The sequence below is a fragment of the Macaca nemestrina genome, chromosome 7, assembly GCF_043159975.1.
Source record: "Macaca nemestrina isolate mMacNem1 chromosome 7, mMacNem.hap1, whole genome shotgun sequence".
NCBI lineage: Eukaryota > Metazoa > Chordata > Mammalia > Primates > Cercopithecidae > Macaca > Macaca nemestrina.
Window position 1 is genome coordinate 99010142 of NC_092131.1, and position 15678 is coordinate 99025819.

Here is a 15678-nt window from a genome sequence, read left to right on the forward strand (position 1 = left end):
ATCTCAGCCCAATCAACAAGATGTGCTCTGCAGAGTTAGAAAATATTGCACTGAGACATAAAGATGGCGATGATTGATGATAACATTAAGTGTTTCTACCGAAATATACTAGGCATTTCACATCCATTATCTCATTTAGTCTTCACATCCTCCAGTGTTACCATTCCCACTCATATTTCACTGAAGAGGCAACTAAAGCTTAAAGAGATTAAGGTGAATTACTTCAAGTCAAGTGCATCTGATCCTGATTTTCTTGAAAATCACACACCTGGGATGGTATGTGACTTGCCAGCCACCATCTCTCTTCCCATGTTCATGGCATCTGTTCCCACTGAGCCTCGAGACAGCCCCACCCCCAGGATCATTCTCAACTCAGCTCTCTAGGCAGGCACTACCCATTGGTTAAAATTGGCATGCCAGATGAAACTCACTTGCCAAACCCCCTCATCTCTCAAGGAATGGAGGCTCAGAAAGGCCAGGTGACTTGCTGAGGCCATCTAGCAAGTGTGTGGTGGAGCTGCGGTGGAAATGCACCTAGGAAAGGGATACTGCCTACCAAGAATCCCCCACACTTAATGACGGTCCTACTGGCCTGTAGGGAGGCCACTCACCCACGAACAGCGTGCAGCAGGCGCAGCGAGGGGTATGCAGTGCGCACATTGACATGGTGCTTCAGGATAAGCTCGTTGACCCACTCAACACGCTCCTTGCCGCCCCGGGCCATGAAGGCAGGGATCCACAGGATGCTGCCATTGAGGCTGTGCAGCCGCTGCAGCAGCTTCTCCCGCCACGTGGCGTTGACCAAGTCCTCAAAGGCCCGCTGGATGACCGAGGGGTTCATGGTTACCAGGTCTGTCTTGAGCCCCACATCCCGGGCGTACTCCTGTACTGGGGCCAGGTTGCACCTGCCGGAGAAAAAGGCAACATGATCCTTTTGGGAAAGCTGGGACCCCTTCTTCTATTTAACTTGATCCCATCCTTTGCCTCTCCTTGCTTCTTTTTCATCCTCAAACAAAGACCCAGGGCATCTCTCCACACTCACAGGCCCCTCCCGTCATCCTTTCTCCTCCTTTTTCTGCCACAAATGTTTACCGAGATCATACCATATACCTAGAACTTTGCTAGACCCTGTGGACGTAAATGCCTGTCTTCTGGAGTTCAGGATCTAGGAGAGGAAGAAAGAAACAAGTAAGCCAGTCCTCAGTCCACAAGATGATGACGCCGTTGCCAAGAGTGACCTGGCCCATTAGGTGACAGAGTGAGGGATCCGAAGGCAGACTTCCAGGCTCTAAACTCGCTTTGACACTTTCTACCTGTGTGATTCTGGGAAACTTGCTCAACCTCTCTGTGATTCCTGAGACCATCCATTACTTTAGCTATGATAGAGATCACAACAGCATCCCTCCCAAGGATTAAAAGAATTGCTACACGCTCAGTACTTAGAACACTACTGGATATAGTAAGAGCTTGATAAATGCTAACTGTTGTCATCATTTTTATGGGAAGGAGGAGTGTCAGGTGGACTTCCCCGAGGTGGTGACCACTAAGCAGAAGTCTATTAGTGGACAAGGTACATGAAAAGGTGCTTCTCCAGTTTGCCAAGTCAGAAGAATCACCCCAGGCACTCATTAAAAATACAGATTCCCCAGTTCCTCACCTGGAGATTCTGATTCAGCAGGTGAGCCTAAGCATTGATACCGATTTTTCACAAGCCCTTCCTCTTCAGGTAGTGTTATCAAGCAGTTTAGGAATACCATGCTATAGCACTGTGGGCACAAGAAAGGTATCCAAGGGCAGAGAGGTGGGAAACAACATGGGTGTTTAGGGAAAGGCAAGTGATTTGGTCTGACTGGAGTATATTGTGTGGAGGAGATGGGGTTTGGCAGGCAAGCAGAGTGAGGTATCAAAGGACTTGTGTGCCAGGGACTTGGTTCTGAGGGCAATAGGGAGCCACTGAGGGTTCTGGAGCAGGAGAGTGACAGGGTCGGTTTAGAAATTTTGGCCACAATTAGAAAGCAATGAGATGAAGTTGCAGTATGGATTGGAGGGGATGGAGTTGGGTACTGGAGGGCAAACTAAGAGGCCACTGCAAACTCATGTTGACAAGTCAGGCTGCTTGGGTGGGCAGCCTCTGCTATTTAACCTGACGACTTCCTTATGGGAGACCCGGCCTGGGTGTGCATACCTGGGTTTCCTGCCTGTGCCTGGGACTGGGATGGCAGCAGAGGGCACTGCAGGGGAGGTCTGGCTGCTGTCTGGCACAGAGGATTTAATGGTGGAAAAGCCCTTTGACCAGTGAAAAGAAGTCTGAGAAATCCAGTTAAGAGTGTAAAAATAGAGGCTGGAGACATGAAGACAAGGGATCGCAAGTCATCATCAAATGAAGAAATCCAGGAACGCACAATTTATCCCTCCCTTTAAGCAAGGACTTTCCTTTTTCAACAACTGGGGAGAAAAAGTGGGTTAATCAGAAAGAAAACTCCTATTTTTTGAGCCCCTGGTGTGTGCCAGGCACTGACCGGTCCTTTAACATAGGTCAACTGATTTTATTGTGACCCAGTTTTAATCACCATCCTGTTACAAGTGAGGAAATGGAGGCTCAGTGTGTGAGGATTAACTTGCTCAAAGGCCTGGAGCTGGAAAGCGAAACACCAGGAGTCAAACTCAGGTATATTCGACTCAAAGAGCCTGTTTGTGATTTCGGACTGAACGCCCTAAAATATTCCCTCTTCCCATCCCTGCCCCTAGGTCTTGCTTTCTTTGACTGTGACTAAACACTGTAAAGGGATAGGATTGCCCTGGGTCAATTCCCCTTCAGGAGCCCTTGCCACAGGCCTCAGAGACTGAGGTGTCACTGTAGTACATCAGTCAGTGTGGGGCTGCCCAGGTCTCAGTTACTCCTATTGCCTTGAAATCTGGCTGAGCCAGGCTTCCAAGGCTTTCCTGAGGGTCTGGGGCCAATTCTAGGCCAAGCTCCAGGTCCTGAGAGCAGGGCCAAGTGGACTCCATGCAGTTCAGATGGACTGGAAGCAACCATGGGGCAGGAGGGGCTGTGACAGAGGCAAGGAGAATGAAGGGGATGTGGCACCTAACCCTGGCGGCTCACAAGGTGGCCCAGAAGGGTGAAGCAGGAAACACACTCCCAACTACGATGTTGGCCAGTCTGGAATGCCACCTCCTGGAAGATGTTGTGGGCAATGGGAACAGGGGCTGTGTGCTCCTTGCAGGCAGGCCCCAGCCCTCATTCAGTATAGGACTCGGCTCACAGTAGGGGCTCCATACCTTACCTGCAGAGGCACAGGAAGAGGGAGGCAGGGAGGGGCTGTGAAGTCCAAGCTTTTCCAATGACTGTGCCTCAGTGAGAATGCTGGGGTGGGGGAGCTCTGCCCTAAGTGGACTGTCTAGACGTCTTCCTTCCCCACCAGATGTGAATTGCTTCATTTAGGCGAGAAGGAGGCGTTAGGAAGGGGTTCAATCTGATCTAGGCTCTCTTTTGTCCAACAGTAGGCCAGGCCTCCCAAAGTGACTTCTAGATTGGCTTGGATCCGGGCAGGAGAGGAGTCACTCCCTTCCAGAAACCACCACACCCACAGGTACACATTGAGGAGTACTCTGCAGGGTGAGAGAGGCAGCTTGGGCAGGCTCTGGAAGCCAACTACCCGGTCCACAGCCTGGCTCCAGCCCTCACTAGCTGTGTGGCACTTGCCTCTCTCTGCCTCCATTTCCTCACTGCAAAGCCAGGATAAAAACAGAGCACTCCATACACAGTAGTTGTGAGAATTAAATAAGTTAATAAACATGAAGTGCATGGAATAGCACCTGGTACATTCCAAGTGGCCAACAAATAGTAAGGGATAACAATGATGATAATGTGGTTTATCCATGGAAGAGCATTTGTTCATCAGATTCTCCTTATGGAAGAAGTGCGTGTGTGCGTGCGTGTGCATGTGTTTGTGTGTGTGCCCAATGAAGTTCTGATCCCCAAACATCTGGGAGCTTATACTCTGCACACAGGATCCCAGATAGACACAGTGTCCTTAGCCTGGCATTGCAGGATCATGGGGCTCTCCTGGGACCAGCTTCCCACCCATTGCCAGCAGCACTTTGTGCAGCTGATGCTTGCTTGAGCAGTGCCCTGCCCGATCCATGCATCTGCCTTCTTGCTTCCATGCCTCTCTTCATGCTGTTTCCTCCTCCTCACCATTTTCACTGGTCAAAGGCAACTCACACTCCAATGCCGCTTCTGCCGGAAGCCTGCCTTGAACTCCCTAGGAGGCACTAGGTTTTGCAAGATCATTGCATTTTGTGTGCCATGTGTCCCACCAGGACTTACAAGCTTGTCTTCCCCACACAGAGTTTTCTGAGAGGGGGTGAGGTCTTACGTGTCTGTGCGTTTCTCCCACAGAAGAGGCAGGGTGAATGGATTGAAGACGTGGACTGGCAGAGACAGAAACCTCTATCAGGAGTTTCACAGTGTCTGCCATTCTAGCAAAGCCACACGGAGGCCCTCCTCTGGCCTGGCACAGCCTTGGACAGGAGGCCCGGAGATGGACACAGCCACTCTGCTCTGGAGGAGCTCACCACTTGGGGGTGAGGTGGGTGGAGTGGAGACAGAGTCCCCAGGGAATTAACACTTAGTGTCCCTGTTGTGTGGGAGACACCATCCCAGGCATATTCCCATATGCCATCTCATTTAATGCTTGCAACATCACGCTCTCTTTATTGTTAGTGTGGGGCTTTGGCCTGTAGCATATTTCCAAGTGCAGGGCATGGAATAAACTCCCAGATGGGAAGAATCCAGAGGAACAGTCCCAGCGGGGTGGAGGAGCTAGTGCCACTACTGGGTACCGTATCCCTGATGTCAAACGTTAGTCTGTACACAGTAGGGCTGCAAAATCTTGTCCTAAAACACCCCTCAGGTCCACCCCAGAGACCCGTGGGAGTTTCAGAGCCATGGACATAGGCCTAAGGGACAAAGAACAACTGCACTTTTTGAAGTAGCTTGCTCCTTGGCATTTTTGATCCATATTTTCCAAGTATGTGTGGATGGGTGTGGACATGACTCCCAGGAGTGAGGCAGAGCACACCCCGGCTGCGCCTCTCCACGCGCAGTCACACACCAGCAGTGGCGTCCCCTGGGGTGCTTGTTAGAAATGCTGAGTTGCCGGCCCCACCCTAGACCCCAAAACTCTGCATGTCCATAAGCCCAGGAGACTCCTGTGCACAGTAAAGTCTGAGAAGCCCTGGGCTAGAGCACAGACCGTATTCATAATGAAAGAACCTCAAGGCCAGCCAGTCCACCCAGCCCGTTTTACAGATGATAAAACTGAGGCCCAGAAAGGCAGAGAGATATACCCCAAGTCATGTGACAAATGGGTAGCAAAGCCAAGGCCCAGCTTTGAACTGCACACTGCTGACTATGTGAAAGGGCTCCAAAAGGAAACTGTGGCCAAAATCTGCCTCTAAAAATTCCTGGGTCAGGACTTCATGGCCTGTGTGAAGCTCACTGTGGGGACTCATGACTTGTGACAATGGAAGAGGCATGGCTTACGTGTATGGCATTAGGTCAGAAAGCCCCCCACCGGATACTGCTGGGCACTCCTGGAGGGGATCCGACCCCCTGGGAGGAGGCCTTGGCCCCCACACCCTTACCTTTAACGCCCAACCGTCACTCCTTCTCTGACTTCCAATCAGACAGACCTGCCACACTTCCTTCTTCCTTTCCCCTCCCCTCACCCTCCCTCCACTAGTCTTTAGACTAATGGGCTCTGAAAAGCAGGGACTGAGCTGTAGGATGTGCCAGGGCCAGACGGACCTGGCAGAGGATGACAAAACTCTGGCTGCCAGGCTGCGGTAGCATTTCAATCCCAGCAAGAGTAAAGACACGGTTTCTTCCCATGTCCCAAGGTTTAGGGAACTCTATGATAAGGTGGCTTCCCAAAGCCCCAGGACAAGGCTGTCTTTGCCTTGAGTTGGCCCCCACAGAAACATGAGAATGTATGCAGTTCTGCCAGGGCTGGGGAGCCGGCTGGAATGAAACTCGAGGCCCTGCATGCCCTAATTTTGACCGGGAGACAGCAAAGCCTTGTTTCCATGACTTTAGTGGGTTGGGGGTCAGGTGTCAGGGCCAAGGGCAACCTTGTGTGCAAATGTCCCAGGCAACTGGAAAAGGAGAGCAGATATTTTCGAGAAAATAATGGTCAGGTACAAAATCCAAGTTTCTCTGTTACTCCCGCACTTCCCAGATTTTGAGAACAGGGTAATAAAGTCACTAGTAGGGCACCCCCTTCCAAGACACTTACAAGAGTTTTGCAAAGTTGAACCGACAACTAGCCAGCCCAGGAGATTTCCTTACCAACCTTTTGTACCAGGCTCTACCTCAGGGGATCAGCAAACTTCTTCTGTAAAGGGCCAGATAATAACGTTTTCTGCTTTGCAGGTGATATGATCTCTCTGTTGTGACTGCAATTCCACCCAATGACTTAACCGTGCCCAGTGACTCCACTCTCTTTGTAGTGAGACAACAGCCACCAATGATGTGAAAATGGGTGGCGTGGCTGCGTTCCAGCCAAACTTTATTTACAAAAGTAGGCTGCGGGCCAGCATCTGCCCACCTCTGCTGTGGATCAGTGATTCTCAACCTTGGCTATAAATCAGAATGACCTGTGCTCCCTGGGTTGCCCGCACCCCTGCCACGCCTCTCTTCCCCTCTCCCTCATTGATTTAATTGGTTTGAGGTACATTCTGGACATTGGAGGCGAAGCTCCCCAAATGATTCTGATGAGCAGTCATGGTTGAGAGTAGGGGCTAACTCCGCCAAGGCCTCGTTTCAATCTCTTGGGACAACTGGCAATGCTCCGCTGAAACACAGCGTGCCCACCGCTCTGGCCCCAGAGTGCCTGCTGGGGCGTGTTACCTGATGACGAAGCTGTGGGCGTCAATCTCCTGCCCACAGCCGCTGTTCAGCAAGACCCCCGAGTTGCCCACGATGGCGCAAGTCCCAAAGTGCTTGTTCTTCAGTGGCGAAGTCCTAGGGAGGAGCTCGTAGAGGTTCTGAGACACATTCATGGTGCTGTCTCGATCGAAGATGTAATGAATAATGTCTCCAGGCTTCAGGGTTCCCTTTAGGACAGAAATGTCCTTTTCAGCATCCAAGAACTTTAAAATTTGCTTCCTGTGAAAAGCAAACATGTGTGAGGAAAGTCTCCATGGTGCCAGCTGCCCTTTGCCAGCCCAGCCTTTCCTATCCGGGGTCACCCTGCAGGGTGGCTGCAGCCCAGCCAACACACAGAGTATGCTGAGAGTTCAGATGCCCTTGAGAATGGGCTCCAGGCAGGGACGGCCAGAAGTGGCCCAGAAGCAACTATGGTGGTGGCCAATATGGGGGTTGCCAGGGTTACACCCTCTTCCTTTGCGAGGTGAAAACTGCTCGGGGAAATCACTCCATTAGGACTGGAGGTGAGCTCCTCAAGCGGGCCCCAGAAGGAAGGGTGGCCCATCACCCCAGTTTCCCCAGGACTGCCTGGCCTAGGCACTGAAAGTCCCATGTCCCTGAAAGCCCCTCAGTCTGGGGCACACCCAGACATTTGGTGACCTTACATTACCCTCACTCTCTTAGGGGGATTTAGGGCCACCCTGTGACAGGGATGAAAATGAACAGTTAGGTACAAAATCTAAGTTTCTCTTTTATTCCCACACTTCCTAGATTTTGAGAAAAGGATACTAAAGTCTAGGAGCAGAAAGCCAGATGACAGGTGCCTCTCACTCCTTACTGGCCCATTTTCTTCCACGGAAGCTTTCTCTGGGCAAAGGAGCTTTCTGGGGGGATGGATACTGTGACATGTATGGACATTTTCCACCTCTGAGACACTGAGAGGATGGCCTGCCATCCTGCAAGCTGGAGCATATCCGCTTGCTGCCCCCCTCTAGTTGCTATCTAGTGTTTATGGGTGGGGGGGATCATAAATATGGACCCCTTCCTGGTCCCACAGAGAAGGGCTCCTTTGTGTTGTTTCAGAGCAAAGGACAGCTCTCTAGACTCTAGGGTAGCTTTGATTTAGAGAAAGTTCTCGAATCGAATCATCTAGCAAAGCACAAAGAAAAGATTGAGTTGGGTCAGGAAAGGGATGGGTGTCCTCTTGGACTTGCCAAAAAAGCTTCACCTGAAACACACAGCCTTCCCCTAAGGAGCCTGAGAATCCTAGCTGGGGGTTTTACTTAAAGAACTGTTTAAATCACCCGAGATTTTTAGAAATGATTCCAGTCATAAAGAGAAAGAAATTGGGTACCTAGATAAGCTGAAATTAATTTCATATTCTGCTGCAAATTCCTATCTAGAACAGATACAAAGATGCTGTTCTTTGTTTTCAGAGTCCTGGAGGTGCAGAATTTTCATGCCCTTTGCAAATGTGAGATGCTGCAGGATGGCTGTCCCATCTCACAGATAGTAACACTGAGGGCTGAAAGCCTGCTGGATTTGAGATGTTCACAACCTGTGGTACATTCCAGCAGGCTGCACATTCAGTCACTTGGGGAACCTTTAAATACTTCAAATCTCCAGGCTTACATGTGAGAAATCTTGATTCTGAGAGTGGCCCAGTTCTCAGCATTGCTCTCAAAAGCTCCCCAGGTAACTTTAATGTGTGTCCAGGTTCAAGCGCCTCTGGGGAAGTCAGGGGGCAGCTAGAACGCTTGGTAAGCTTGATGCTTCTCATCCATTATCTTTCCTTATTAATGACCTGCATCTCTTGCTATCATGTAGGGGAAACTACCCTTGCAGAATAATTCGTATCTGTTGATGGAAAACAGAGGCATTGTTTTTATTTACTGTGCTTTACCAAGGATTATATGACTTGACAAACTAATATAGTTGGGAAATTGCTGAAACCTCTGCAATTACTTACCCCAAGGTATTTAAAAACAAAGAGAGCCCCTAGAAAGCCCATAAATAAACACCTCTGTGAGTGAATTAATTTCTAACTAATTATGAGAAATTACCATCAATTATTAAACATCATTCCAAATCACTTGCAGAATCTTTTATTATGAATACTCTTGATGATTAATTGAAGCTGGAGGAAATTCTTTTTCCCTCTGGGTGAAGGTATGTTGTTGCTGCTGAGGGGACTGTGTTTGCACGGTCTTTATGAAGGACACAGTCTTGTCTTCACAAGGGGTGGGGGAGCTATTTCTCTACCCAATGGTTGGAGAAAGGGACATTGGGGACCATGGGTAGCTCATACTGGCAGGAGGATTTCACTCACGGTGGTGTAGTGGGGAGAATGGTGACCCCTCTAAAATATATGTCCACCTCCTAACCCCTGGAACCTGTGAATGTGACCACATTTCAAAAGAGCACCTTTGCGGATGTAATTAACTTAAGGATCTGGAGATGAGATTATCCTGGATTACCCGGGTGGGCTCTAAATTCAATGACAGGTGTCCTTACAGGAGACAGAAGAGAAGAAGACAGAGGCACAGAGGAGAGGGCCACATGAAGATGGAGGCAGGGGTTGAAGTTCTGCGGCCACCAGAGGCTGGAAAGGGCAAGAGGATGGGTTCTCCCTTGGAGCCTGCAAGGGGGTGCTCAGAATTCTGGCATCCAGAGCGGTGCAAGAATAAATTTCTGTTGTTTTAGGCCCCTGTGTCGGTGGTAATTTGTTATAGCAGCCCTAGGGAACCAATGCAGTTGGGGTTGCTGACTCCACGGTGCCCCTGATCAAAGGGGGCAGCTGTTAGGGCTTTGTGAGGGGGATGGAGGGCCACCAGGAGGCCTCTGAAGAGGCGCTGAGTAAGAAGTGCAGGGTGGCAGGGAGTCAGCTACTTCAGATGATTTCTCAGCTGCCAGGTCCCCAGAGCTCATGCCTTTCAACTCCCCAGCCCTGCACAGGTCCCAAAACTAAGCTTCAAGAACTAGGGTGCAGGGGCGTTTCCATTTTGATAGTGAGCCTTGTGGCAGGGGCAACTCCCTGCTCTGCGTGGCGCCACTGCTGGTGGCTGCTCTCCTCTCTCCCAATAGTATGGCCTGGGATGGTCATCAAGGCCTTCCCCATCTGGTCCTGGCTACCATCCCAACCTCACCCTCCTATGCCCTGCCCCCTGCTTCCTGCTCCTGCAGCACTGTTCACAAGCACCAGATCACAGACTCTGCCTGTGGGAAGCAGCTTGGTGAACTTCTAATTACCCTTCAAAACCCACTGCTCCTGGCCAGCCTTTCCTGACCAGTCCTCTTAGTCTTCTTACAAAATGAATGACTCTTTGCTCAGCATGGCCTCTTTATTTCCATCTCTATATATGTAAGATGCAGCACCACCTAATGTGTATGTCATACCACGTTGTCTTGTCTTTGCTCATATTCGTGTCCCCACCTAGCATGTCTGATTCATGTGAGCACCCCCGGGGCCCCAGCATGATGCCTGGAACTAAATAGTTGGATTATACTTACACATATTTGCTGGGTCAATCATGGCTACATCTAAACTAAGTGTCCAAAATGCTGAAGTTGTAATTCCTTCTCTATGGTTCCCCATTGCCACTACCCCATGACGCCTGCAGTGCTCTGAAATAGATCAGGGCGAGAGCTGCTCTCTGGCTAAACAGACCTCTGCTTTCTGGTTGGGTGTCCTGTCAGTTCCTGGGTTCTCCGGATGCCCCTATGGCTCTAGGTTTTCATTTTCATGTTGTGGGGGAGGAGCAGCCTACGCAAGCCACAAAAGCTGAGGGAGGGAGCAACTCTCCAAGAACAAACTGGAGGACTGTCACTGAAAGGGGATGTGAATCCCAGGCAGGCCCCAACAAGTAAGGACTCTTTATGCCTGGGAAGAAGCAGCCACCTGTGGCTTCCACTGCCCAGGCTCCCTCTGCTGCTGACCCGAGACTCAAGGTTTGCTGCTTCTGAGTCCAGGACCTCTGCGGGTGTTCCTGCCACCGCCTGGCCCCAGTCACCAAATGCACAGGCTGGGCCGCTAGGCTTGTCTGGGGTTTTTATTTCCAATTGATCACTTACAGATGAAACCTGCCTCAGCGGGAGGTAAACATTTTATTTCTATCCTGACTTCTTTAGACGATGAAGAGCGGCAATTTGCCGGTGTGTGCTGAAGACCAAGTCTACTTCTTGTCCTGGAGGTAATTACCAGTACCTGATCCTCAGAGAGAGTGTCTGGTTATGTCTCCATTTGGATGAGGCTGGCTGGATGTTGTGCTTGATGCTTTCATTACTTCTGTCAACAACAGCTGGTGATGAGGAGCCGTTTATTACAACTTCAGCTCTGGAAGGAGAAAAAAAAGGAAGGGGGTAGACATGATGTGTTAGCAAGCCGATGACAAGTCTAATAGTTTTGTTTTTGCACGGGCTTGAATGTAAACTTCTCCAGAAGAGCAAAATTGCAGTTATTACCTGAGAAGAGAAGGAAGTCTATTTATCTTCCAGTAATGCACAAACTCTGTCCCTCAGGTATAACCTACATACATTCTTGGAGACAGGAAGGAGGGTGATAAACCTATTTTTCTTCCTCCGCCCCCAGTGATTTTTTTTTTCCTGGTAAAACCTGGCAGTCTCTGTCAGAAGAGTAATATTTCTTATTCAAGCTATTGATAAGAAACTCTACAAGGAGCAGGTATATGAACCACAAAGTATCAAATCAAGGGCTTCCAAACTTAAAGAGAAAACAAGAACTCATACCAGGACAATGTAATTGTAGCCTGTGGCTTCCCCCTCCTCCCTGGCGGCCCCATCACTCTCTTGAGGGTAACTCTGAGATGCTCCTTGAAACATGGACCTTGTTACACAGTCATCTGTGCTGTCCCTCATAGGAGACTGTAAGCAAGGGATCTCCAGCATTCATTTTATATTCCCTAGTGGTCTCACATAGCGGGTGCCCAATAAATAAGTATTGTTGAATTTAGGTTGAAATCGATCCTGGGGGAGCCTCGGGTGAATGAAAGAACTGGCTGGCTTCATATTCCCTGGGTGGATCATGATTCTGGGTAAACACCCCCTTTCCATCTGACTCAGGAACACCAGGTATTATAGGACTGGCTTGAATTCAGAGGCTTGAAATCTATGCTAGTAGGTTTCTATAAACTAGGTTACAATTCTATCTTTGAAGGCAGTGTAAGAGTCAGCCGGCTTGCTGCCGGATGCACACAGATGTATGTGGGTCACATCCAAAGTTCTTTTTGTCTGTGCTGACAGCAGATTCTCCCAGTTAGAATAAGTGGATTTGTGATGACAAATTCTGAAGCTTTAAAGAGTTCAAACCAAACATCTATGTCCTCTCCATTTATCTTGAAACAGCCAAGTTAAAAAAAGATGAAATCCTGTTAGTGAGTTCTAAACCCGACGCTCTCTTTTTTTTTTTTTTTTTTTTTTTTTTTTTTTTTTTTTTTTTTTTTTTTTTTGGAGACAGAGTCTCACTCTATCGCCTAGGCTGGAGTGCAGCGGCACGATCTCAGCTCACTGCAACCTCCCCCACCCAGGCTCAAGCAGTTCTCCTGCCTCAGCCTCCTGAGTAGCTGGGATTACAGGTGAATGCCACCACACCTGGCTAAGTTTTGTATTTCAGTAGAGATGGGGTTTCACCCTGTTGTCCAGGCTGGTCTCGAACTCCTGACCTTAGGAGATTTGCCTGCCTCAGCCTCCCAAAGTGCTGGGATTACAGGCATGAGCCACCATGCCTAGACCTACTTTGACTTTTGTAGGTAGAGAAGGAATTCGTTTAGGGGTGCATGTTGTCTCACATGTTCCCTTCACCTACCCACCTCCATTCCTCAGTATTTCTGACTCCTGGCTGATATCACTTGTCTCGAACTCAAATATCTGTAACTTTGCAGAGGATAGAGAATTGATGAGTTTTGAGTAAGGCAGAGGAACTCTTCCTAGTATGCAGGCTTAAGGGAGCTTCTGAGAGGGTACACAAGACCTAACCCTTTGGAATTTTTACTGTTTTCATGCGAGAAACAGAGGGTACAGTGGAAAGATTTCATAAACTGTGTGACTGTGGGTCAATCATTTTACCTCTCTGAGCCACAGATTGCCCATTTATAGAAACAGGGTGTAGAAGAGACAGATATCCATCTCGTGAGGTTCTGGAATTTTCAAAGGAGCACCGATGTTTCTGGCATGACCCACTGGCTGCCACCTCATGAGGCTCTAGCAGGAGCTGGCATTGCTGCATCCTTTTGGTACCACCAACTTCTATGCAGACCACAGGCAGGGGCACTGACCTCAGGGACACAGAATTAGCGGCTTTGCCCAAGCTTCGTTGAAGCCTACCTCAGTAGGTAAGTGCGTAGGCATGCACAACAGAAATGCTTTAACGTTGGTGATGAGGACTTATCGTCCTAAGAGGCTAGCTGATGTGCTCATCAGAAATCAGTGATTGGGCCCTGGCATCTTATGGCTTAAAGTGGGTTCAGTCTAGGGCGATGCTTCTCAGAGACTGGGGCACACTGGATGGCACCAGGCTCTCAGGAAAGAAGGAGCTGCAGAGGAATTCTATTATGGATACTTGGAGAGGGCACCTGCTTGGAAACCTCCAGGAAAGGTTTCCAGACTTCTCCAGGACACAAGATGGTAAAGGTTGGAAAGGGAGAGAGATAAATGCTGGTGTGGATAATGGTAAAATTTCGTTTCTGTCTCCACCTTCCAGGGTGAATTTGGATGGCATCCTGCATAGCCCATTATGGTCTTAAGGGATTTTAACCCTGGCCCAGTTGCAGTCTACCTTGGTGGACTTGGAAAAGTCACTTCAGATTTCCAGCCTTCTTATCTGTAAAATAAAGGGGATGGATTAAATAACTCCAGGGTCCACCTCGGTTCACAGGTTTTACACGCTCTGTGCTGCACAAACATGCTGGATTGGTGAGTTGAGGTATTCCTCTTCAATGAATATGTCCTCCTGTTTCCAGTCCCTTCCCCCATTTCCAAAATGACACTAGAGGTACATCTCAGGCTTAAGTTGCTTCACCTCCCAACTCCTGAACTTCACCCCCAGTGACCTTCCTATGATGCCACAGATATATCCACAGTGGTAGTAACAAGCATCAAATAACTACCTTTAACATATCAGGTGCTGGGCTAGATAGATCCTTATATTTGGTGGTTCTAATCCTGAAACACTCCTCAAAGACACTGCAGTGAAACGAATTAAATGGGTGAGCCAAGGCTCAGAGGGGTAAAATCACTTGCCTAAGGCCCTGGCTAACAGACACCAGGGGTGAAGCTAGGGCTGCCTGGATCCCAGGACTGTTTTTTCCACTTCTCATACTTGATTAATATGAGACTGTGGCCCCTCAAGCTACCACGAGGACTTGGGCTTCAGGGGCAGGATCTTCTTTCTCCAAAACAGGGCCATCATTTCCTAATAGAACAGAGAGGGACTTAGGAGCACATGGCCTTCTTTCTTTCTGTCATATTTGCATTTCACCTGGCATAACACAGGCTTCATTGTTAGCTCCAAGGTGGCTAAGAGGTAATTAGAGAGCTAGAAGCAATGATGTCAGGGAAAGAGGGAACAGTTTCTCGAGTCAGTCATGCAGGGTCAGGGACAGATGTACTTCACAGGTCTCATACAGAAAAGAGATCTAAAAAAATACGGAAGAGCAAATAATAAGACTATCCTCTGCATCATATGGACCTCTTATTCCTACAATGACCAAAATAAGGTATTTAGAAAGCAAAACGAGCCCCTGATTTTGTGGAGTAGCCTTTGTTTACATCATATAACTCGGCACTTCCTTCCACTGCTCCTTAAGCTCAGGCTTACAAGACTACAGGTCATAGCTATGGGGCACTTGTCATTGATGGAGAATGGGGACTCAGAAGCATGGTGCAGCCACAGCCAGGGGCAATCCTGGCTTTGCATGCTCTCCTGCATCCAGCTGTCCCCTGGCAATGACTGTTCTGCACCATTACATGAAGTAGAAACACTCAGAATTTGGAGCATACGTTCAATAATCGGGGTTAACATTACTGTGTTGACTCTCTAAATATTTTAAGAGGTCTCAGCAAAGTTTCTGAATGCTTTATTTTCCATCTTAACCTCCTGGACAAACCATTTACCGCAATGAAATTGAGTGAAAATCCTGGTTCCCTTCAGGGTCTCCATTGCTTAGCAAACATGCAAGTTTGAGTAAGCTCATTGGCGTCCTAGGCATTGCAAAGTGGGTGGGCTCTTTTCCAGAAAGTGACTCTTACCCATCTGCATTTTCCATCTCTGCAGCCTCTAGACCTTGGGCCATTTCATGTGATCTTCCATTGACAGCTCCCCCCAAAAGTGATTAGGGAAATGCAAAGCCAAAGTGAAACGAAACAGATCTATTTGCTAAGTAAGAAGGGCACCATCCAGCAAAGAAGAGAAGCAGATTAATAGCTGCCTTACAGCAAAAACAAATGAACACAAAATCTAATTTACAAACCTATTAGATTTGCTATGTAAGCTGTTCACAGCTGATCTGATTGTACCTCTGCCTCCCGAATTCCTGCAAGACAAAGGAAATGCATTATTTATAAACCCAGCGCATCTTTGCAAAGCCCTCTTCAATTGCCAGGAGATCCCACAGCCCACCAGGAAAACTACAGAGGGAGGAAGAGACCTCATTCTGGACTCTCCAGAATGGGCAAAGTCCTGGCCCCAGACACAGCCCAAACATTTTATAGGGTGTGGACCTCCTGGATCC

The 15678-nt window shown here is 48.8% G+C and overlaps 1 protein-coding gene across 1 annotated transcript in view; it reads right to left on the reverse strand.

Annotated features, from left to right (window-relative positions):
• Positions 1 to 15678, reverse strand: part of LOC105479345 (ST8 alpha-N-acetyl-neuraminide alpha-2,8-sialyltransferase 2) — a 76816-nt gene that overhangs the window by 23825 nt on the left and 37313 nt on the right. The window contains exons 2-5 of the mRNA XM_011737292.2: positions 15418 to 15480; positions 11139 to 11267; positions 6917 to 7174; positions 612 to 905 (exon numbers count right to left, since the gene is read on the reverse strand). Of these exons, the coding sequence (XP_011735594.1) occupies positions 612 to 905; positions 6917 to 7174; positions 11139 to 11267; positions 15418 to 15480 (744 nt within the window). The remainder of the gene's footprint in view (positions 1 to 611; positions 906 to 6916; positions 7175 to 11138; positions 11268 to 15417; positions 15481 to 15678) is intronic.